At 40.8% G+C, this 22,595-nt stretch overlaps 1 protein-coding gene across 2 annotated transcripts in view; it reads right to left on the reverse strand.

Moving 5' to 3' along the window:
• Nucleotides 1-1,557: 1,557 nt before the first annotated feature.
• Nucleotides 1,558-22,595, reverse strand: part of ERICH3 (glutamate rich 3) — a 106,324-nt gene continuing 85,286 nt past the window's right edge. Inside the window, exons 12-15 of one of the 2 annotated variants that reach the window (XM_027625713.2) lie at nt 19,989-20,438; nt 10,889-11,011; nt 4,646-7,055; nt 1,558-3,969 (exon numbers count right to left, since the gene is read on the reverse strand). In XM_027625713.2, the coding sequence (XP_027481514.2) occupies nt 4,681-7,055; nt 10,889-11,011; nt 19,989-20,438 (2,948 nt within the window). In that variant the 3' untranslated portion in view covers nt 1,558-3,969; nt 4,646-4,680. The remainder of the gene's footprint in view (nt 3,970-4,645; nt 7,056-10,888; nt 11,012-19,988; nt 20,439-22,595) is intronic. The other variant, XM_027625721.2, reaches the window with a different exon arrangement.

A 22,595-nucleotide genomic window follows, 5' to 3' on the forward strand; every position in this document is an offset into this window, starting at 1 on the left:
GAAGGGTGGGCTTGAGGGTGACTTCGAAAGAATTCTAGCTATATTTATTCCCCGTTCCCTTGTACCTCTTGCTGCTGGCCATGTTGACAGGGAGATTCTTTTAAATGACACAATCAGGTGGGTATAGAGGACTAGAAGGAAATATTGCCCAAGGTCAGAAGCCTTTCCTGGGCTGTCCTTGAAGCTGTTAGAATATTTCACTTATTAGATGAATCTTTAAGGCTTTCTTTTCTTTTCCCAAGCAATCATTTTCCAAGGACATTAATTGTGGCAAAATTATTGATTTAGAAGTATTAAGGAACTCAACTTTAAATTTATAACACAAGAATTTATAAAACCACAGAAAAAGCTTAACTTAAAAAACTTTTACAGGGCACCGGGGTGGCTCAGTCGTTAAGTGTCTGCCTTCGGCTCAGGTCATGATTCCAGGGTCCTGGGATCGAGTCCCGCATCGGGCTCCCTGGTCAGCGGGAAGCCTGCTTCTCCCTCTTGCACTCCCCCTGCTTGTATTCCCTCTCTGTCAAATAAATAAATAAAGTCTTTAAAAAAATTTTACAGGGGCAGCTGGGTGGTTCAGTGGGTTAAGCATCTATCTTCCACTCAGGTCATGATCCCAGGGACCTGGAATCGAGTCCTGCATCAGGCTCCCTGCTCAGCAGAGAGTCTGCTTCTCCCCCTCCCCCTGCTCGTGCTCTCTCTCTTTCTCTCTCTCATAAATAAATAAATTTTATACAGCCTAATTCTGTCTACCTTTACTTTGGTTGTCTAGTTTTCTCTTGAATTATTTAAATAACTTACCATATTCTTTGGCTGGAAATATAACTCCCTCCTTGCTGATATAGCATATATTAATGAGATTTGTTATTGACTCTTCTAAGCCACCCAAATGCATTTTTTTTAAGATTTTATTTATTTGACAGAGAGAGAGAGAGAGAGAAAGAGAGTGAGCACAAGCAGGGGGAGCAGCAGAGGGAAAGGGAGAAGCAGGTTCCCCACCGAGCAAGGAGCCCGATGCAGGACTTGATCCTAGGACCCTGGAATCATGACCTGAGTCGAAGGCAGATGCTTAACTGACTGAGCCACCGGCGCTCCCAAATGCATCTTTTAAAAGAAGTTTTCTGCCACTGTGTCCAGCTGTAAGAGGTGCAAGAGAACAAGGAAATACAGCTGGAATTCTCTCAAAGTCACCCTCAAACTCACCCTTCCTTACTTTCTTTGTAAGTCTTTTCCTTCCTTCCACAAGTAAACAAAAACATGTAGAAGTGCACATATAGTATCTTGCTATGTATTTACTATACCTCTTCCTAGAAGATAGTGTGTGAGATGAAGAACATCAGAGTTCAGGGTCAGAAGACCTGAGACTGACCCATGATTTTCGACAAGCCACTTAACCTTACTGAGCTTTCATTTACTTATTCATGAAATGGTGATAATTTTCCTCTCTGACATTATCTCATGTATGGGAAAGACACGTAAGAATGCAGACATGTTTGCAGACAGTCAATATAAACAACCCAATGAAACAAACTTTCTCTGCTTTATAGAGTTTAAATTCATAAGGAAAGGACAAAGAAGATTTTTCAAAGTCTAGTCTTATTTATAAAGAATCATTCACATGTCTTCTTTGTAAACATATAGCTTCTTTATGCTTTTAATAATGAAACTGGGGGGGATATCAGTTCAGTTGAACATGCAAATAGTTTTATCAACACAGTATTTGCAGAGAAAGAAAGTCATTTAATCAAAATATCCCAACACTGAATTTCACACTTAAACCCACATGCAGATTGTAGGATTATGTTACAGAATGTTTTGACGGAATGTGTTAAATATAAAAATAATTCAATGCAATTTCCATTTAGCACATTGTACAAAACTCATTCTTCAATAGAATTAACAAGTTTACAATCTTTCTCATAAGGTGCTATGTATTCAAAGTGCTCTGTAGCATTGAGGTTGAGATCAGGAAACAAATACTGTCGGGCTCCACAGTAATGCAGCTCAGTAATAAATGAAATTAGATATACTATAGATGAAACCCACTCATAAAACCTAAGATAGACAATGGCGATCTGTGGTGTGCTGTGAGAGGTGCTCATCCTTGTGGAGGGGGGCTGGAAGATGTCATAAACACATCATTACAGTCATAATAAAAATAAGCTTAAAGATGAATCCATCACTTTTAGAGTGAGTACCCTTTCCTAGAGAAAAGGAGAAAAATAGAGACAGAAAAAGAGACAAAGAGAGAAAGTTCACAATGCTTCTGCAATCCGTTTTCCAACTGAGACTAATCCTCAGTACAATCCAGAGTCCATGATAGCAGTTCCATACTTTAGAGTACATCACAATTACCTGGAGGGCTTATTAAAACACCCACTGGGAGGCCCCAGCCACAGAGTTTCCAATTTAATAGGTGTGAGGTGAGGGCGGGAATGAGGATTTTTGGAGCAGTTCCAGGGGATGCTGATATCCTCATCAAGGGACCACATTTTGAGAACCACACGTCCATTATATCTTTGATCGTTCAAGGACTCCTTTATTAAAATGCAACATACCTATAAAGATAATATGCCTGGTCCCTAGGGGCCTAGAGTGTAGGGCAGTCAGCATAGATTATATGATGATTTAGGGCAGCAGTCCTCAATTTTAGCTACACAGTGGAATCAACCGAATTTAAAAAAACACACAAAAACCCCAAAAACCAAAACACCTGATGTCTAGACCCATCTAAAACTAATTAAACCCAAATCTCTGTGGGCCAGGGGGCCAGGGGTTGAATCATTCATGAAAGTGCTCCACGCAAGTCTAATGTGTAGTCCAGCTGGAGAATCGCTGCTTTAGGAAATTTTGTTTCACCTCCTCATGGGAGAAAAGATGGCCAAACATATGTGCCCTTTAGAGTACTGGTATAGGAACAAAGACATCTTCAAGGAAATCAAAATCCCCAGTAGGCACACTGATGCACAGCTATTTCTAGTAATATCAATGGGTAATTTAGAAAGTGATCTTGACTGTTGATTTACAATGCCCTGCAAGGTTAGTTCACAGGTTTGAAGTAACAGAACTTGGGCAGGTGAGCAGCACACTAATTTAATCCAAGTTTCTTTTCCATCAAATGACATCAACCAAAGAATCCGGAGTCTAGAATGTTGATGTATGTGCTGATGTGCAATGTTTACCTGCTATCATTATTGTTACTCATTTCAGTCAGCTAAATTATTTACTACTTTGATTTACATTTGAATGGACCTATAAATAAGGCCCCAGGGACAAAATGCGACAAGCATTTAAGTCTACCTTAGAAAGCAAAATGACAGAAACACATACAAAAAAAAAAAAAAAAGCAAAGGGCATTTTGAAATAAGATTGCCACTGTACTCTTCTGGCATAAATAGGATGAATAAATATTTCTAAGTGTAAGTGAATCTACATGCCATAGAATCCCTTTCTGGAAGGATTTACAGGGCTGGTGCAATCTTTAGTATTGAGTGTACACGGAAGGACCTTCAGAGCTCATTTTCACAAACTAAGTCATTAAAGCCCCAAGCCACAGACTTTAAGTAAAACTCTAATGTGTGAAACCGGAACTAATATTTGATTATAAATAAAAAAAGGAATTTAAACTAACCCCAGATGTGAAGACCGAGCCTTTTGGGTGATCTTTGGTAAAAGTCAAACATTTGGAAAACTATCAGTTGGATTTGAATAGAGATACGTTAGCTATGTTGAGTACCTAACAGCCTCACAGTCCTCCATTAGGAACCGCTGCCCCTAAAGAGGGTCCTACAGATGGATCCAGTTACTTTCAAGGTGCTCACTGTGCACCTGACCAGCACTGCTAGACAGGGAACCAGCTCAGACAAGCACGAGGATTTAAAAAAAAAGGTAAGAATCCAAAGTTCTAAGTGAGATGCTTGGGTTAATCTTTCTCCAGTCTTTAAATCTTCCAGAAGACATCTCTCAAATATCCTGAAAAATAATAAAAAAGGATAGAACTGTGCATAAAATCACTCAGGATAGTAGAAACTGGGCGCTAGGAATATGAGGGCATCAGGGAAATAGCAGGAATACAGGAAATGCTAAAAATAATTTGGCCTTTAGTTACAACCTGCACTATTTTACATATATTTTTATAATGTGTATGCATTTTTCATGTTTTATAATTTATGCTGTGTATATATTAAACTTCACAAAAACTGCAGAAATGAAGGCACAGAGCCCATTTAAAGGTAAATAATCACAGCCATCCTTTTAAACGCTAAACGGGAAATGAATTTGGGAATAGAGTTTGATTCTTTTTGTCTGTGGTATGTCCCTGTGTCCCATTCTCTCCATTTCATCTCCGGGGCCCTGGAAAGGAGACATGGATTTCACCTCTTCAGAGAGCTGTGCTTGCAGAGCAGAGAACATGACTTAGGGGTGCAAAAGGTGTAGAAGTGGGTCCGTGTGTGTGCGCTGGCCCCACCGCGGTCTTCCCCAGCTCCTGTCCTCAGGGGCTTGCCGCCAAGCTGCATAGAATTGAGAATTGGCGCCGCTGGGGGCAGCTGTATGCAGGGACTGATGAAGGTTTGAGCCTGACCAAAGGGGAGGGAACCTCAGCTGGGGACTCTGTTTAATACTGCGAACAGAGCGGGCTTAAACTCACCTTCTGCCCCAAAGTCCCTTAGGCCTTCGTGTTGTTCAAGGAGACATCTGCGTTTGCACCTGCTCTTTTTCTCTTTGCACCTGCTCTTTTTCTCTTTGCACTGTAAGCGCTTGCCTCTCTTGGCTTTCCGTGTCATCAGGTTTTACAGGGAGCGTTTGCACGCCCTGCAGACTCTCTCCCCTAGGCTCCGACTTTCTCCCTCGGGACACTCCTGGGCTGAATTCTCCGCCCGCACCCAACTCCCGTGCTTCGTCTCCGCTCCCCGGGCCGGGCTCCTCTCCCACCGCCTCTGCCCGCTGCGCGGTTTCAGTTCCCCCGCCCTCTGGACCCTGCCCTAGCTGCGGGGCCTGCCCTCCCGGGCCTGAAGGTTCTCGTGGAGCCCCCACGTCAGCCTCTGGTGCCCACGTCCCCGTCACCTCCTCCACCGCCGGCTCCTCCTCCCTGCTCGGCGCTCTTTCCCCTGCCACCACCTTCTCGGCAGCTGCCGGTTTCCCTAGTACCTCCTCCACTTTGTGCCAAGTGTCCTTGCCAGCAACATCTGACAGGGAGGAGGCTTTCTTTGCCCCTGTTTTCCCCTCAGCTGTCTGCAAATCTGCCAACACCTCCCTCTTCTCTGCGGCCGTTCCTGCCGCTTCTTCTCCTTGGTGGAGATCTCCCTCGGCCACCACCGCGCCTCCTTGCAAGCTCCCGTCCCCCTCCGTGTCCCCGTTCCTCGTCACTCCTGGCCCCGGAGCGCACTCTTTATCTGCCTCCTCATCCCCAGCTTCTTCACTCAGCTTCTCTGCCATCACGGAACCTTCCTCGGAAACATCTTCTTGGGTCATCGCTGTGACCTCCGCTCCTTGCTGCCTTTGCAGAGGCCCTTCCTCATCCCCTCCTTCCAGTCCAGCGAGGCCATCTTGATCTTTGGCCGCGCGCTCCTGGGCCCCACCTGGGGCTGCGATCTTTGCCTCCGGGGCCTGCCCCTTTCCTGCTAGCTCCGTTTCAGGAGCTCCTGACACACCCTCCCCCTCAGGGCCCGGCCCCTGGTCCGGCCCCGAGGGAGCCCCGTTCTCCCTGGGGAGCGGCGCGGCTCTGCCTTTGTGCTCTGGGTCCCAGGCTTCCCTCAGGCTTTCCCCTCCTTCCTGTTTCTTCAGAGCAGTTGTGTTTTCCAGTGACTCTTCATACCCAGGTGCCGCTTCAAACATGGCCCCCCACCTCTCTCTCAGTGAATCTCCTCCTTGCGGCCCTGCGTCGTCCGTCAACTCCAAGGGCCCCATGGCTGCTTCGCCCTCGGCATCACACTCCATTTCATTTTGGGAGACTTGTGTCTCTTCCTCAGATCTCACTTCCTTCGCGGTTTCCTGCTCTTCCCCTTTAAACTTGTGCTCTTCTTCTAAAATGTCTTCACCCGGCCGTGCATTTGCCCTGGTCACCTCTCCCCTCTCAGATTCAGTTTCCTCCAGAGGTGATTCTGGCCTCTCCGCTTTCGTCCTCTCTCTTGCTACACCTAATTCCTCGGGTAGCATTTCTTTCTTGTCATCTTCTTTATTAGATTCTGCCTCAGTCCCAACCTCCCCCCTGTCAGCATCTTCCCTACAAAGCTCTTCCAGGCTGTCCTCCGAAAGCCCCGTCGGGGCTGCCTCAGCCTTCTCCCAAGTTGAGGAGCTCAAGGGTGTCCGCGGTCCCAAAGCTGCCTTCCTGTCTTCGGCCGGTTCCTCTCCCCCAAGCACTGCCTCTTCTGAACCAGCTTCTCTCTCAGAGGCAGCATCTCCCGCGGCTCCCAGGTCCTCTAGGTCTGTAGATGCTTGCTCTTCACTGTTCACCTCGGGCTTTTCAGACCCTGCAGCACTCACGGCCTCACCTCTCTCAGCCTCTCTCTCCTCTAGTGTCACTGCCTCCCTCATGGCTGCGGCCTCCTGAATACGCTCTGAGTCTGGAGCTGCTGCCTCACGTGCAAGCACTGCCTTCTGGGAGCCCCGCTCCTCCTCGGCAGCCGCCTTCTCAGTCTCCAGCACTGTGGGCAGCAAGGCCGCCTCTTCAGGAGCCTCGTCTTCTTTCAGACCTCCAGAGGCTCTGGTGGCTTCTTTTCCCCTGGGGCTTAACTCCTCTTTATCCAGCCTTGGATCCCCTTCTGCTTCTGCCTCTGCCCCACTTGCTATGCCCCGAGGGATCTCTCTTTCCTCAGTAAATTGTCCTATTAAAGCTGGGGCTGTTGACTTCCCCTGCCCCAAGGGAACATCATTAACCCCTGCTTTTCCCCACTGGGCTGCACCCCCTTTCTCTTTGGTTGTGTCAGCATCCCTGTGCTGGGGAAGTCCATCACCCTCCACTGCTTCTTTCTTCTCCAGTGTGTACGCTTCAGATGCACCTTGCTTGGATTCCGCGTCTGAGCTGAGTGTTGCTCGTTCCTCGAAATTCCTGTGTGGTGCTATAAAATGAGGTTAGAAAACACGGTTACTTTAATCAAAGCGCCCAGGGAGGAGATATTCTATATAACCACATATGAGATATATATAATATCAAGAAGCTATTGATATTATATATAAAACATTTCCTCGATCCTCTGATGCCATCAACTATAACATGCACCATGATTTAATAATGGCTCTTCGTGATGAAAAGAAGTGCTATCTATTTAATGGACACATTGATATTAAAGGAAAAGTGAACATCACAAATGTTGAAAACAAACAAAATCTCCTTATCTTAATTTTCCCCCGCCTTCTCTCTCTCTCAATCTCTCACATACACACACACTGCCTACTTTCATTTGAAATTTAGGACTTGCAGAAAAATCATGTAATAAAAAACAGTATTTCATCTTCTTAGAAATCATTATGCCCTAGAGCATCATAATATGCATGTCGTCAGCCTGTGTTTCTTATACTCTTGTGGGTATTCGGCAACACAATCACAATACTGTGTGAGCTGATTATTATCCCATATATTACTCCCACATTTTAAAGCTACTATATCTAGATTTAGTCATCAAATAACTTTGTAGCTCAAAGTAAGGCTCTTTACTAAAGACACCAATTTGTACTATAGGTCAGGATACCTCCTGTCTATGTTCAGAAACTGTTTTGCCTTTGGCAAAACAGGATCAGAGAACAAGACAGGACTTTGTAGTCTGGGACAAATTTCAACATAAATAACCTTCTTGCAGTATTTCATAAGTTCTCATTCATAATTCCCTGGCAAATCTGGCTGTACTAGCCATCATACTTCAATAAATCTAGGTTCAATATGTTTCTTAAAGGCTTCAAATGCATTTCTTGTTATTTAACAAATAACATGCATTTCTGTTGAAATGATCCATGCAAAAATAAAAGGATGTCATGCCAAATACCAAAACCATTTACATTTTCCAAATGCAGATAATACTTAGGGAGATAGGAACTTCTAAAACAGTCATCTTAATAATTTTGCTATCAATCTAATCTTTCTCACTTATAGAAGACACTAGACTAGGGGCGCCTGGGTGGCTCAGTCATTAAGTGTCTGCCTTCGGCTCAGGTCATGGTCCCAGGGTCCTGGGATCGAGCCCCACATGGGGCTCCCTGCTTGGCGGGAAGCCTGCTTCTCCCTCTCCCATTCCCCCTCTCTAGCGGTGTCTCTCTCTGTCAAATAAATAAATAAAATCTTAAAAAAAAAAAGAGAGAGACACTAGACTAGATGCTAGAAGTTATCATACCAGTGTGCCAACCTCCAAATTATGTAAACTTATAAAGTAGGCAAATGTGTTTTCCTCGTATTTTTTATTGCTTGTCTTTTTGGCCAGCCATCTAACCCCCACACCTGGGCTCCTGGGTGGCTCAGTTGGTTAAGCGACTGCCTTCGGCTCAGATCATGATCCTGGAGTCCCAGGATCGAGTCCTGCATCGGGCTCCCTGCTTGGCAGGGAGTCTGCTTCTCCCTCTGACCCTCTTCCCTCTCGTGCTCTCTATCTCTCATTCTCTCTCTCTCAAAATAAATAAATAAATAAATAAATCTTTAACCCACACACCCCACGTCATTACCAAGGATCTATCAGAAACCTAAAGCCCTGATCCTATTCACCACTTCTTCCCTGTTCTGATACCCCATCCAGGACTGTTGATCACTCCATTTCCTCTCCTAACACAAAACACAGCTGCCCTTTGTTGCATTCTCTTGGCCTTTTGCCAGCTATCACAATAAACCATTTTGAAGTAAGGCAGTTATAGCCGATATTACATTTCCCTCAAAAAATATATTTGGAAGGTAACTTTTGGTGACTTCTTTCAAAGAAGTAACAAATTTCAGGTCCATCAGTAGGGTTGGTGTTGACTTTCATAGGTGGCCCTCAGCACATCACAGCAGTTATTTACTAAATTGCACCTACAAGCTGCCAGAGGGAAATATGGAGCCAAATGTTCATTCAGAGAACATGTAGCCAATTCACCTGAAATAATTTTATTCCATCCATCCATTGTATCTCATTATGGATTATTATTGGATTAAAAATAAAATTAAAACAATGTGTGTCAAGTCTCTTTAATAGTGTATCTATTGCTATTCAAATTCCTGCATGAAAGTATATTAAAAGTCAGTTATGAAAAACGCTTAAATAAAGTCCTCTGTTTTGCTAACCTGGTCTTTAAATGTATGGATTAATTAAAGAACATTAAGGAAAACAGGGGAATAAAACTGCCCAGCCACCATATAATAATATGCTATACCTAAATTCTAGGAGAGAAAGGGCTAATGGCGTCCAGCTGAGCTATTATATGAACATGCGCACCATAGGGGCGTCAGACATGACATTTCTGAAGTAAGGGAGAAAGGGCAATTGAAATCCTTCTAAGAAGTATGAGTGTGAAAACATGACATGGTTTTTGATAATAACCTCCTGGGCTTTCGGGGGAAAAAAAGAATATAAGAGAGCAAGCCATATTCACAAACAGGCAATTTAATATCGTGCAATGAGTGTGTACTTAGGGGTCAGACAGAGCTGGATGAGAACGCCAGCTCTGCCACTTACTATCTGTATGAACTTGGGAAACAACGCTTTTCTAAGCCTTCATTCTTTCATCCATAAAATGGGAGCAGAAATGCTTGACTCACAGAATCCTTGTGATAGTGAACCATAAAATGCTTCGCACAGTTTCTGGCACACAGAAGGCCCTACCCAGTCTTCCTTCCATCCTTCCCTTTCACTGCTTATGATAAATTACATTTTCTTGCTCGAATCAGATTTGATCAATAACAGCTACTGTGCCTGCATTGCAGAATGTTTGGGAGGTATACCAGAACTCCTCTGGTGGAAGGCTCACCATACAAAGATTTGGATTCCCTAAGCAGTCAGGGTCCTTCTCCTTTAACTCATCTATTCAGGTTCATGTGCCACCTGGCCCTCTCCACATTCCCCAGAGGGAACTGGAGCTCAGGGAACCAGCGTGAGTGCAAATATTCTGGCTATTTGTTGTAATAAAGTCCTTTTTCTCTGACCCAGGAATTTGTGTCTTCTGCTCACACCATGAAACTGTAGCTGGCAAAGTTGTTTGCTTGAAAATTGGGTAAAATCTCAAATACTTCACAGTGCTTAATGACTGCCGTTAAAAATCAGAGGTGGGGGTAATGTAACCATATGATGAATAAAATGAATAACTCTTCCCCCCCATATATACATACATATATTCAAATCAGGGCAGTTTTAAAAAGTCCTCTACTAAATATGGGTAAACCCGATTTCAAGGACACAGGGTGTTTGACCCGACGGACATGAGTCATGGTCTGTTGAATCACTCTAATTGGCAATCTTGCAGCTGGAATACTCATCACCAAGAGCCAGGTCATATGCTGATAGCAATGAATTCTTCCCTAATTTAAAAAAATAAGAAGTTCAAATAAACCATTGTGAAATGTGTCTTGGGCCCTCCCTGTCTCCAGTGGGTCAGTTAGGCAAATCTTCCTACCTACTCACCTAACTGGGAGGCCGACTACAAAATAAGACTGATCTGAAAATCCCTACCAATATATCTTTTATACTCGAAAGTCCTTTTTTCCCTCCAATCTAGGCACTAATATATTCAAAAAATAATAATAACATTCACATCCGATGTCAACTTTAAAGCTCCCCTTAAGGCCTCTCAGCCACCTCCTGCCATCAAATTCATTAGGTGAAAGAAAATAAAGGTGGAAGAAGGAGGAAACAAGAGTGGGGGGATGAAAGATGAAAAACGGGGCTGTCTTTCGCAGAGGATTTCTAAAGGTCTTTCTCAGGTAATGATGTGCCCTTACCTGCACCCGTGTCAATCTCCAGCTTCCTCGAGTGCTTCTCCTCGTCCGTGCTGCTAACACCAGACTCGGTGCCATAGTGCCGGTGGCTACCAGGTTCCACAGCCTCAGCAACAGTCTGTCCAACTGATTGGAGATCATAGGAAATATCAAAAGGCATAAAAACAGGTCATGGGAACACTGCTGAGCTATTTCACATCCTTTCAGCAAGTGGGGTTAATTTTAAAGTATTCACATTAAAATGTGACCTTGTTTTTTTAAAAATTTATGGAGATTGTTTCCAAGCTGTGATTTCAAAAGAGAAAACACAATGGCAGATCACGAAGAAATCCATGCAAAGAAATACTTTAAAAAGACAACAGCCAGAAGCAGTGACAGATTAGCCAAATGCACATGCAATGAAATGATGGAAAACGAGGTTTAGTTGCCTTTTCCTTTCTAGAAACACGTTATGGCTTTTATAACACCAGTCATCACTGCTCTTTGAAATTGCTAAGACCACCAGCGCTGACTATATTATGAGCATTTCATCCATTAGTAGATTTTAATGATTTGACCCCAATACTCCACGTGGATAGAGCAAAAAAACCTAGTGCATGATTCTTATATATTTGACAGTAAAAGCTGTTGTAGAAATTCCTGTTCTCTGCAGCTGATAACCAGCCACGGAACTTCAGAAACACAAAGACCTAAGTTCAAGTCCTGTACTCCATACTAACCGTGTTACCTTCGTTAAGTTCTTTGACCTAAGCCTAGACCTCAGTTACCCATCTGTCAAAAAAGGATACCTACTCAGTGGTTATTGGAAGGATTAAAGTAATATATGTAGTACATGATTATCTTTCACTTATTAGCAGGTGCCTAAGCATTTAATAAATAATAGCCGTGATGATGATGAGCATGTCTATTTTAAGTATTATCACCCAATCTGGTATGATTCTAGGCAACACTGTAATATCAATTAAATTTGTCTATTATTTCTGATATGTCCCTGTCTACATCCCTTACCTATCATGTCATGATCCATGTACCTAAATCCCTGACACCCTACCATTATGCCACCTTCTAGTTAATTAAAGCTCACTGGAATAACACTAGACCTAGGTCTGCCCTCCCAGATAAGAACATATCTCCCTTTCCTCCCTCCCTCCCTTCTTTCCCTTCTTTTTTTTTCTCTCTTTCCTTTAATGTATTCTGATTCAGTTGATCCAAAGACTGTACTTGGAAAAAAACAGAACTAGAATGTGGTCTCTTGCTCACTTTAAGGTGAATTGCTAAGGGGTAATTAGTTACTCACTGATTCATCTGTGTTTGGAAGCAAATAGTGAAATGTCTGCCTCATGTGTCTTTGGGGAAAAAAATGGAATGACTTAACTTTATTAATCTTGAGAACAAACATGGAAATGAAAAGAGGTACATAAAATGGTTCAAATGTATTCTATTAAAAAATTTTTTTGAACATCAATTTTCCTCATTTATCCGATAAACAAGTAAAAACGATTTTTACAATAATATAGTTTAGAGATGACATCAGCTCATGACAGATTATAGTTGGGTTTGTTATCAAGTAAACCTTTATTTTAGGAACTTTATAAACATAGTACATAAAAATTAAATATCTTGCCCACTGTAATAATGTTAACAGTATATAACTAGTGAGTTTAATAAATAAGCAGTATTTTAGATCCTTGTATATAAATCTGCTTGGCTGACTGAGCAATCGAAATCCCAAAGATGGGAGGACAGGGGAATGGGACCAAGTCTGATTTCACAGCAATGACTTGAAGTTTTGTTTCATCAGAGCCTATGAGACATCTGGATTTTGTTTCCAGGTAGCCACAGACTATAAATAAATATGGTTTATCATATAAATATCAAATCATTATGTTATACACCTAAGAAAATGTAATATACATCAATTATACCCCAATAAATTTTTAAAGAAATATGGTTTACAATAATAATAAATTAAAATAAGCAATTAGCAGCTATTGAAACAGACTACTCTAAGAAGCCAAACAGTACTAGCATAATTTGGAAATTACAACTCACTCAGAATGGACAGTGAAGCATGTAGTCCCTCTGTCTCAGGACTGTCCTCACCACCTGGCCACGTCTGCTGGCTTGCCCCTGGAGGGTTAGGCTTTGGAAGTAGATGAGAAGGCTTTTGGAAGTAGATATACAGTTAGGTATTGCTTGCTACAGATTCAGCAAGAATGGGACCCTGGCCTGAGCATCAAGGACTTAATTAGGTGTGAGACCAGAAAAGGCCTCACTTGGTCATTTTTCTTCCTTAGATGTTCTGAAACTGAAACTTAAAAGCAAGAACTTGGCTAGGGTCTAACCTTGAGGGTTTCCACCTAGAGGAAAGGAGGACTATGTCCGCTGAGCCCGGCGCCAGAACTGTGATACATCACTTTGTGTCCTTAACTACTTAGCCCTTCACCCCCCCGAGGCTCCTCTCCTTCCCTTTCTATAAAGATGACCATTAAAAGCAAAGGTAACTGTCCATTCTCACAGCCTTCAAAGCAAAATGGAGAGAATTCTTAGAATTCTTAGAAAAGCGCTTTATCCACTCAAATGATATAGGACATTTTAAGATGTTTTTTAAATACCAAAATATTATTATCTGATGTTAGTTTTTTTATTATGAAAACAAACATATTTTAAAATAATATATACAGTACTTTCCCCAAATAGGGAAATAGTACATATTCTTACTGAAAGCTTTAAAAGATTATAAAGTACAAAGAAAAAAACAAAAATTATCCTAGTTTTACCACTCAGAACTACTAGTTAACATTTGGGTGAATCTCTATGTATCTTTTTTACTCTACTCTTAGTATAGATAGCATTTTGTACCCCATTTTATTCATTTAGCAATATATTGTGACTATTTCCATATATCATTAAATAAAACAAGATTCTTCAGTAACTACATAGAATGTTCTAATAAGTTTTTACTAAAATTTGATTAACCAATTGCCTGATTTGAATACTGAGTTATTTCCATTTGTGTGTGTGTGTGTGTGTGTGCGTGTGTGTGTGTGTGATTATAAAGCTATTTTAAATATGACTTATAATCATTTTTGTATTTTTTTCTGACTATTCCCTTTGGGCAAATTCCTGGAATTGGACTTGCTCAAAGAGCATATTTTTAGAAGCTTTTGATATGTTTTTTATATATTCTTCAAAAAAAAGGAGGTATCAACAAACAATTTCACCTGTAATGATGGAAGGCCGTATGTCCCTGTGCTTTGCCAACAATGTTACAATTTCCATCAATTCTTTCTATATTTGATAATTTTATAATTGAAAACTGGTGACAAGGATACCTTTTTCAATGTTAGTAGGAAAGCTTTCTAAATTCATCCCCTTTTCTCTGCTTGTTTTGAAACAAAACAAACTGATCCCATCTCAAAACACACTAATAACCCTGAGCAATTCACTATCAGAGGAAAGTTTTGCCAAGAACTTTTCATCGGAATTTTAAGAAGAAGGCTATAAAGGCAGAGTAAAGACCTATCCAAGTTTATCCCAAGTTCCTGGTGCCCTCGAATACCACGTGTGTGATTCGATCGTTCTCTGTGTAGCCAATCAATTACCTTCCCAGCATGTCACCATGACAAACTTCATGACTAACACCATCTACCTATGTGGTAAAGATGCTCCTGCTTCCCTCCCCCCGGCCCCCCCCCCCCCCCCCGGAATCGAAGCACAGCCCACACAAACCCAGGATTAATTACAAACCCAAGCCCACAGCTGTTCAGAGACGACAGCTGTGGAGAGCTAACGTCTATCCTCCACACAGTATAGAATGGTATAGAATCATCTTTCTGCAACTTTCAGATCACGTCATTTGTATGCTCAAACCTTTCCAGTGGCTTCCCATCTCAGAATCAAATCCTCCCCATGGCATACGAGTTTCTCCCTCTGCCTCTTCTTCCACTCAGCTCCCGGTTTAGAGTCCCCGCATTTGCTCTTCCCTCTGCTTCCTGCGCGCTTCCTGCAGGGGGCAAAGTGGCTCTCCCCTGCACTTCATTCAGGTCTCTGCTCAAATGTCCCTTCATCAGAAAGGCCATCCCTGAAATAACAGCCCTTCCTCAACCCATTGCTCTGTCCTCTAACCCTGATTTTTCTTCTACACTTAGGCCAGAATACCCCAGTACTTGTTTATTTTTCACTTGTCAGGCATCTCTCGCACTAGAACATAAACTCCAGTATGGAAAGGGACGTCATGATGCTCACACTAAGAACAGTGTGGCATAAAGCAGATAACCAAAAAACTATTTACTGGCAGAGGAAATCTATTGGAACAAATAACTATGCTTTCACAATTCATCCAGAACTTGCACTTAGACCACAACTCACAACACGTGATTGTCATGTTCTCTCATCAGGACCACCCAACTTGGCTGCGTGATGATCAGACTGCATATGACTCTAGCCATTACATTACTTAGGCTTAGATTACCTGGCCAAGCACTATGACCTCTTCTCATTCACATATAAAAGAATAAAATGCCTGCTTCCATATACATTTCACAGTATACAACATTCTGTTCTTAACATTTTATTTGTAATGTATAAATTATACTAACTTCACAAATTAATCTACCTAAATTGTTCTACTATTAGAACATAAAGCAAAGATCATGTCATAGTGCATTAAGACAGCTTAAACTGAAGATAACAGAGAAAAATAAACACATTATAATAACACTATGCCCTATCATACTGAATTACCTGCCAAGGACCCTGTCCCATTGTAGCTAGCAATTATAATCTTTTATTTTATCCACTTCACTGTGTATAACACATCTTTTGTATCAATTCGCCTGATTTGTTGGTGGACTGGACAAAGCCCAGTTAAGTGAGACACATAAAATAGAAGGAAAAATATCATTTTATGTTATCTGAAAGGCACAAAGGTATTGAATGTAGAACTTTACTACTTTATCCACTGCTATGATCTTAAGTGAAAACAATTCAGATTAAGTTGTTTTCATTTGGACACTATAAAACATCACTACCTGAGTGTGATTTTATAGCCCACAGACCTATTCCTAACATAATCACAGTTCATATTCAGCACCAAACTAATATGAGAGAGAATCTTCTACACATTATCTTGGCCCCCATTTTGACCTAAGGTTCTACTCAGAGATCTAAATAAAATAATACACATTTCACTCTTTACCATGCCTTCTGATCGAATGCAGCATGATCACCTACATGACCTTCTCTTCAAGCATTAACTTTGGTTCCATCCCTCTCTCCCTGAGCCATCTAACAGAAGACTCCATCAAGAAAGAGGAACTAGCCATAACCTCTTTGCTTGGCATCAGGCAAGTCAAGACCTGGTTTATTTTATCTGAAATTTTCTTAGAAATATTTATTCATATAAGGGACTTTGAGACTATTTATGACCTCTCTTCATCTGTTATTTTTTTGTAAAAAATATTTACAAATTTATTGTATCATTTCCTTGAATATACTTAAAACATCAGCACTCAAGAGTTATAATCTATGCATCCATGGGTTTTGATAGCATTAATCCTTCTACATCTTTCTGAACATTTTACATGTTTTTTTTAATCTATTAATGTTTTATTTTCCACTGTACTTTATTCCCTCTGCCTCTGGGCCTCCATAACCCAGAAATTTTGTTCTTTCGTGGAAGATGAGTCATAGAACAAATCTATCAGTCCTTGCACAGAAGGCAACATATTTTTAAGAAAATTTGCAGTGATAAAATACTAAGGCAATACAGTAGAATACTATGTACAGTGATTAAGAATAAAGTACAGTTATGTGTGCTAATATGAAAAGGTATTGAAGATACAGTAATAAGTGAAAAAAAGGCAAGTGGTAAAACAAAATGTATGTTTCCATCTGTCTATAAAGATATACGCATATATGTAATATATGAATACATTTATATATGTGTATGGAGAGAAATTTTTCTGGAATCAGGCCTAAAAAATATTCTCTGCAGTTATGACTATGTTGCATGGGAAAGAGTAGAGGCGGGGCAAGGAAGACTAGCTTTCTTTTCATTCTCTCTGTTCTGTATTGTTTAAACTTTTCAACCAATCCTTTATAAGGAAAAAATTTTATCAAAAGCCTTAATATGTGATCCAGAAATTACACTCTTAGGAACCTAGCCTAAGAAAATAATTATAGATTTTAAATTACCTTAGGTAATAAGATATTAGAGTACTATTAATAATAGTGAAAATAGGGAAAAATATAAATATCCATAATAGGGGAATGGTTATAAGAAAACCACAGAATGGGATAACATACAGACATTGAACATATTTATTAAGATTACATAATAACATAAAAATGCTTATGTTATAACAATAAGAAAAAAAAGCAGGACACAATATTTTATAAAAAATATGACAACATAACTTTGTAAACCCTAAGTTTAGAAATAAAAAAACCTGACCAAATGTTGAAGGTGATTTTTTGTGTGTGTGCTACATCTATGGGTAATTTTTTTCAAATCTACTTTTCTCTACATTCTGACTATTATTTCATGTTATGTCGTAAGCTGTTAATGAAAAATAAACACTGACAAAGAGGCCTGCGACATTTATTAAAGCTTAAGAAAGATAAAAAGTCACAAACCTTGCCATCTAGTGTTGAAGTTGAACCTGCCTTAATAAAAAGATAACAAAATGCTTTAGAATTATAGATGTTATCAAGTCAAGAACACAGACTTCCCATAATATGTAAGAAAAATGATAAACCTACACACTTTTCATTTCACACATCCAGAAAAAAACACCACCTCACTTTCTTCCAAGTGGCATGACTTCTAGCCCAATGTTTCTGCTATTCCATCCATCACCTAAATACAGCCTACGCTACATGCATCTTACTTTACAAAAAGATGTCTGTATACACAAGTCCAGGTAAACAATCTAGTTTTCTGAAGAGGAAGTAAAAGAAATAATGTCACTGTTACTACTGAACTTTAACATCTCTACCTTTTTTGGGCAGCAGCTTGCCAAATTGTACAAATTTCCTAGATTGTACAGGATATGTTCTAGAACTGAACAATGAAATCCACGATCAAAGACTTGAATTACTTTGTAAAAGGGTTTCAAATATACTTTTACAAAAATCTTAACTCACATATGGAAAAACCCCTTTGAAAACCTCAGAGGTATTCAATCCCAGGGCAGAAGTTGGCAAACTTTTTCTAGTAAGGGCCACATAGTGAATTCTTAAGGCTTTGTGAGCTGTCAGGCAGTCTCTGCCCTTGCAATGCAAGAGCAGCTGTTAATAATGTGTAAGCAAATGAGCATAGCTCTATTCCAGTGAAACTTTATTTTCTGACACTGAAATTTGAATTTAATTTTTTCATGTCACCACATATTATTCTTTTGATTTTTTTCAAACCACTGAAAAATTTTAAAAAACAAACAAAAAAATTTCAAAACATTCTTAGCTCACAGGCCATGCAAAAGAAGAAAAAAAGGTGGTAGGCCAGATGGGGCCTGTGGGTCGAAGTTTGTCAAACTGTATATTCTAGAGTTATCTGAATTTGCTACACCCCACTAACTGGAATGCTTTTATCTTCTTTCATTCGATCTTAAAAATCATATCTAACCTTTAAAACCTTCCTCAAAAAAATCCTTCACAAAAACGTTCAAGGTGTACTTAACCAAATGGGACTTTCCCCTTCTTTTGAAACTCCTTAGCATTGGTACCTTCTCTGGTTTTATGAATGACTACTGACCTTTGTCCAATTATTGGTGCCACACCTTCCTCTTAACATGTGATGGGTGGCACCCTCTCTTACACATTTCTTATTGGCCATGGTGCCCTGCACATAGTAGAAGGTGAATAATGATTGAATTGAAAGATAACTATTCAACAACCTCAATTCCTAGATGTAGGCCCCAGTGGTTTAATAACAGCTCTTTAGGTCCTAAAAAAAATTTTTAGAGACATTACAAGTAATCATAAGCTTTAAAACAGATGATTTTAGTAATATTAAAATGTGAAAACAGATCTTATCTCGGAATCAAGAACAATGCCCACCATATTGGCAGGGGAGACAGATGAGCGAGAACAGGGGAAGAGGAGTGACAGGGCACAGGATGCCATGTGAGAGCCAAACATCTGGCAGGCATAGCTGTCCACAGGACACAACTTGGTCCTTTACCTGTCCCTCTAAATTTGAGAAAGGCATCAGACCTTCCACATGTCTAAGGTCCTGGGACCTGATTATTGTGGGACATTCTTCACTCTTCCCATATCAAATGAACTGCCTTGCATACTCACCCAGTGACCACTGGGTCAGAAAATCGAAATCACTCAGTTTCAGAGAAGAACTCAAAGTAAAGTTTGGAGTTTTCTATGAAACTGTCATATTTTTATCTAAATTTAAATTCCTATTGCACAGATAAAATAGAAAAATCTTTAAAAACCAGAGCCACTCTGCCTGAATTCATATCCTAGGAATGCTTCTTAGGAGCTATATAATCTTGACAATTTACTTAACCTCTCTGAGCCACAATTTTGTCACCTGTGAAAAAAAGACATGATGATAAGAGAACCTAACTCAGGGGATACTGGGCTGTTGTAAGGAGTAGATGAGTTAATATATATAAATGTTTAGAACTGGCACATAGTAAGCACCTACCAATGTTAGCTATGTATGTATGTGTGTGTGTGTGTGTGTGTGTGTGTGTGTGTGTGTGTATGTATATATAAGTGAATATATAGCTAAAAACAAATAGTATTTCTAATATTAAATCACCTCTAAAAAGCCACACATATGTTGCCTTCAGACACATACTGTGTTTTGATTCTTGAGATAGAATTACCACAAGAAGGAATTTACAGAAAATAGGAAACAAGCTATGTCAGATTTATCAAGTAACTTTTAAAATGCAATAGAAGGAAAACAGCAAGCTGAAAGTACATGTATGATTATGTGATGAAGAGAGAAATAAGAAAAAAATTGAATGCCTCTGGCATTATCACAATCGCATTTCCCAAGCTTTGGCAGAAATGTAAGGACCCAAATCAGCTTCCATGCATGGGAACAATGGCAGGTCCACTCAATGGCCATACTTACCATCTTTTTCCACCCTACGGGGACCTGCCTTTTTGTCCTTCACCTTAGCAGTGCTTCCTTCCCAAAACCTACTCTTATCCTTTTCTTTTTCTTCTGTGGAAACACATTCCCTGGACTTCTCAGATAAGCCCTCTGCAATCACTTGGGTTCCTTTCTCCATTTCTTCTTCAAGAACATTCTCCAAGCGTTCCTCTGTGGGCAGAGGCTTGGTCTCTATATCTGCTGTTATGAATTCTTGGTCTTCAATTTCAACTTCTAAGTAATCCTCAGTTGGAAGGTGGGATTTTCCTGGCTCATCACTTTCACTTGACTCCTGAGAAGATGAACTTCTGGCCCTTCTGTTCGGGCTGTTTTCAGCGTGGGCCCCTCTATCTCCCGGTGCAGACTCATCTTCACTGCAACTAGAACATGGGCGACTTCTGGATGAAGATGATGAAACAGTCTTTATATCTAAAAAATAAAAATGATGACATCATTGTTTTTCCATAAAGCACTTGGTTTAATTGTGGGAATCAGGTGAGTAATAATCATACTAAAAATTTTTAATATAGGTTAATAGACTTAGTGCCCATTTCACATATATTGCACATAACTGTCAAGATAAAGAAAAACCAATGTAATCTGTGAGTCTCTAGTTTTCTTTAAAAAAAAAGATTTTTTACTTATTTGAGAGAGGGGGAGAGAGAGAGAGTGAGCGAGCATAAGCTGGGGGGTGGGGAGGAACAGAGGCAGAGGGAGAAGCAGACTCCCCGCTGAGCAGGGAGCCCGACTAAGCGGGGCTCGATCCCACCCCTGAGATCATGACCTGAGCTGAAGGCAAACGCTTAACCAGCTGAGCCACCCAGCCGCCCCTCTAGAAGTGTTCCATAGGAAATCACATTTAACTGAAAACCAACTGTATTTATTCATTTATTTTTGAAAGCCACTTTATTAGAAAGCCTTTGTATCTATTTTATCGTAGAAGAAACTGGATAATTCTTACTTGTTCAGTAAGAGCGCTTATTCATTATCATCTTGAGTAGCCACAATATTCTCTGTGCATAAAATTTAAATTTTTATCTACTGTAATACCACCCATACCCAGCTAGCAAGGTGTACTAGAAAGATTGATGCATTTGCATGAATACCAAGACACTTTAAAGATATTCTGAGGTGATGCTTGTGTGTGTGTGTGTGTGTGTGTGTGTGTGTGTGTGTGTGTGTGTGTGTGTAGGAGGACATGTTGTCTTATTTTGGGTCCCCCCAAAGCAGATGCTGAGGTCAGGATTCATGTGCAAGTGATGTATTAGGGATATGCTCCAGGAGAAACTTTTACAGGTGTGGGGGAAGCAGGGCAGGGAAGGGAAGAAGTCGATCAAGGGAGCTATTTCAAGCAACATCTCAACCTCAGCCTGATCCCACAAGGACCTCTGAGGTCTAAATCATATTAGAATTTTTCCTCCCTTGAGGATCGAGTGCTCCAGTCAGATGTGGCTACCACTACCTCTCTGCCCCCCACCCCGCCAGGGGAAGGTAAACTCCTTGGCTCTTCCAGGCTCTCGGTGCAGGCAGGTGAAGCAGCTCCTTAGCCCAGGGCTGTCCTCTGAAGAAGGCAAAGGGTGCCAGCGCTGGGCAGAGATGGGCACATGGAATCAGTAAGAGGACTTCTAGGAGAGGGAGGCCGTGTGCTGATGGGATGCTACAGATACGCAGACTCGATTAACCAAAGCCAGAAATGGTTCCGTTCTTACTACCCAAAAGCACTTTCAAAAATCTCCAAGAAAGCCACATACACCCTGAATCTCTGGAAGGAAGACGCACAGCCTGAAAGTCACGGCATATGCTGGGGGCCAGATAAATACAAACCTGCTTTTGAGTTTTTCATCAACAGAGCTGTGTTTACAATAGCTTTTTATAGAATATATTTTCAAATGAAATATCCTACACTTAAACGCTGCCTAGCTTCCTTGTTTTCTCTTCTGTGTGTGCTCCTTACTCTTTTCTCTGCTTCTTTTATTTCTGCTTGGCAGCTGCACAGACGACTGTAGCAGCTGATACAGACTTTAAGGGAAGAAATACCTGTCTTTCCTCTTCTCCTTTTCCTTCACACCCTCCAGCCCAAATGACTCTCCATGACAGGGCTTAGAATTTTAAGTATAGACACAGAGACTTATCAGAGTTTCCACAAAGATTTGAGAGATGCTACACAGCAGTAAAACACAAACTCTAAAAAGCCTTTAAGCAACAGAACCCCTTAAGTACAATTCCATTTGTTCCTATCTCCCAACTCCCTTGACAGGCGCCAGATGACCACTGTTTCTCAAAGGAACGCATACTTCAACCACTCATTCTTTATCTCCATTTTATAAAATCTGTCTCTCAGTAGGGAACACAGCAGATCAAGGACAGTTGTTCTCTATCTTATTTGTACCACTTCAGAAAATTTAGGGACTAGGATCTCACCCTCTCTTAAGCATTTCACATTTTTTTTAAAGAAAAACAACTCCTATTTGCTACTTGTTCAATCCATGGCTCTCATTAATAGCACAATTAGCTAGAAGGCAATATTATACTTGTTCTACACTCCCAAAAATATTCATATCTACCATCTTTAATATTTCTATGATG

Source organism: Zalophus californianus, chromosome 4, assembly GCF_009762305.2.
Source record: "Zalophus californianus isolate mZalCal1 chromosome 4, mZalCal1.pri.v2, whole genome shotgun sequence".
Classification (NCBI taxonomy): Eukaryota; Metazoa; Chordata; class Mammalia; order Carnivora; family Otariidae; genus Zalophus; species Zalophus californianus.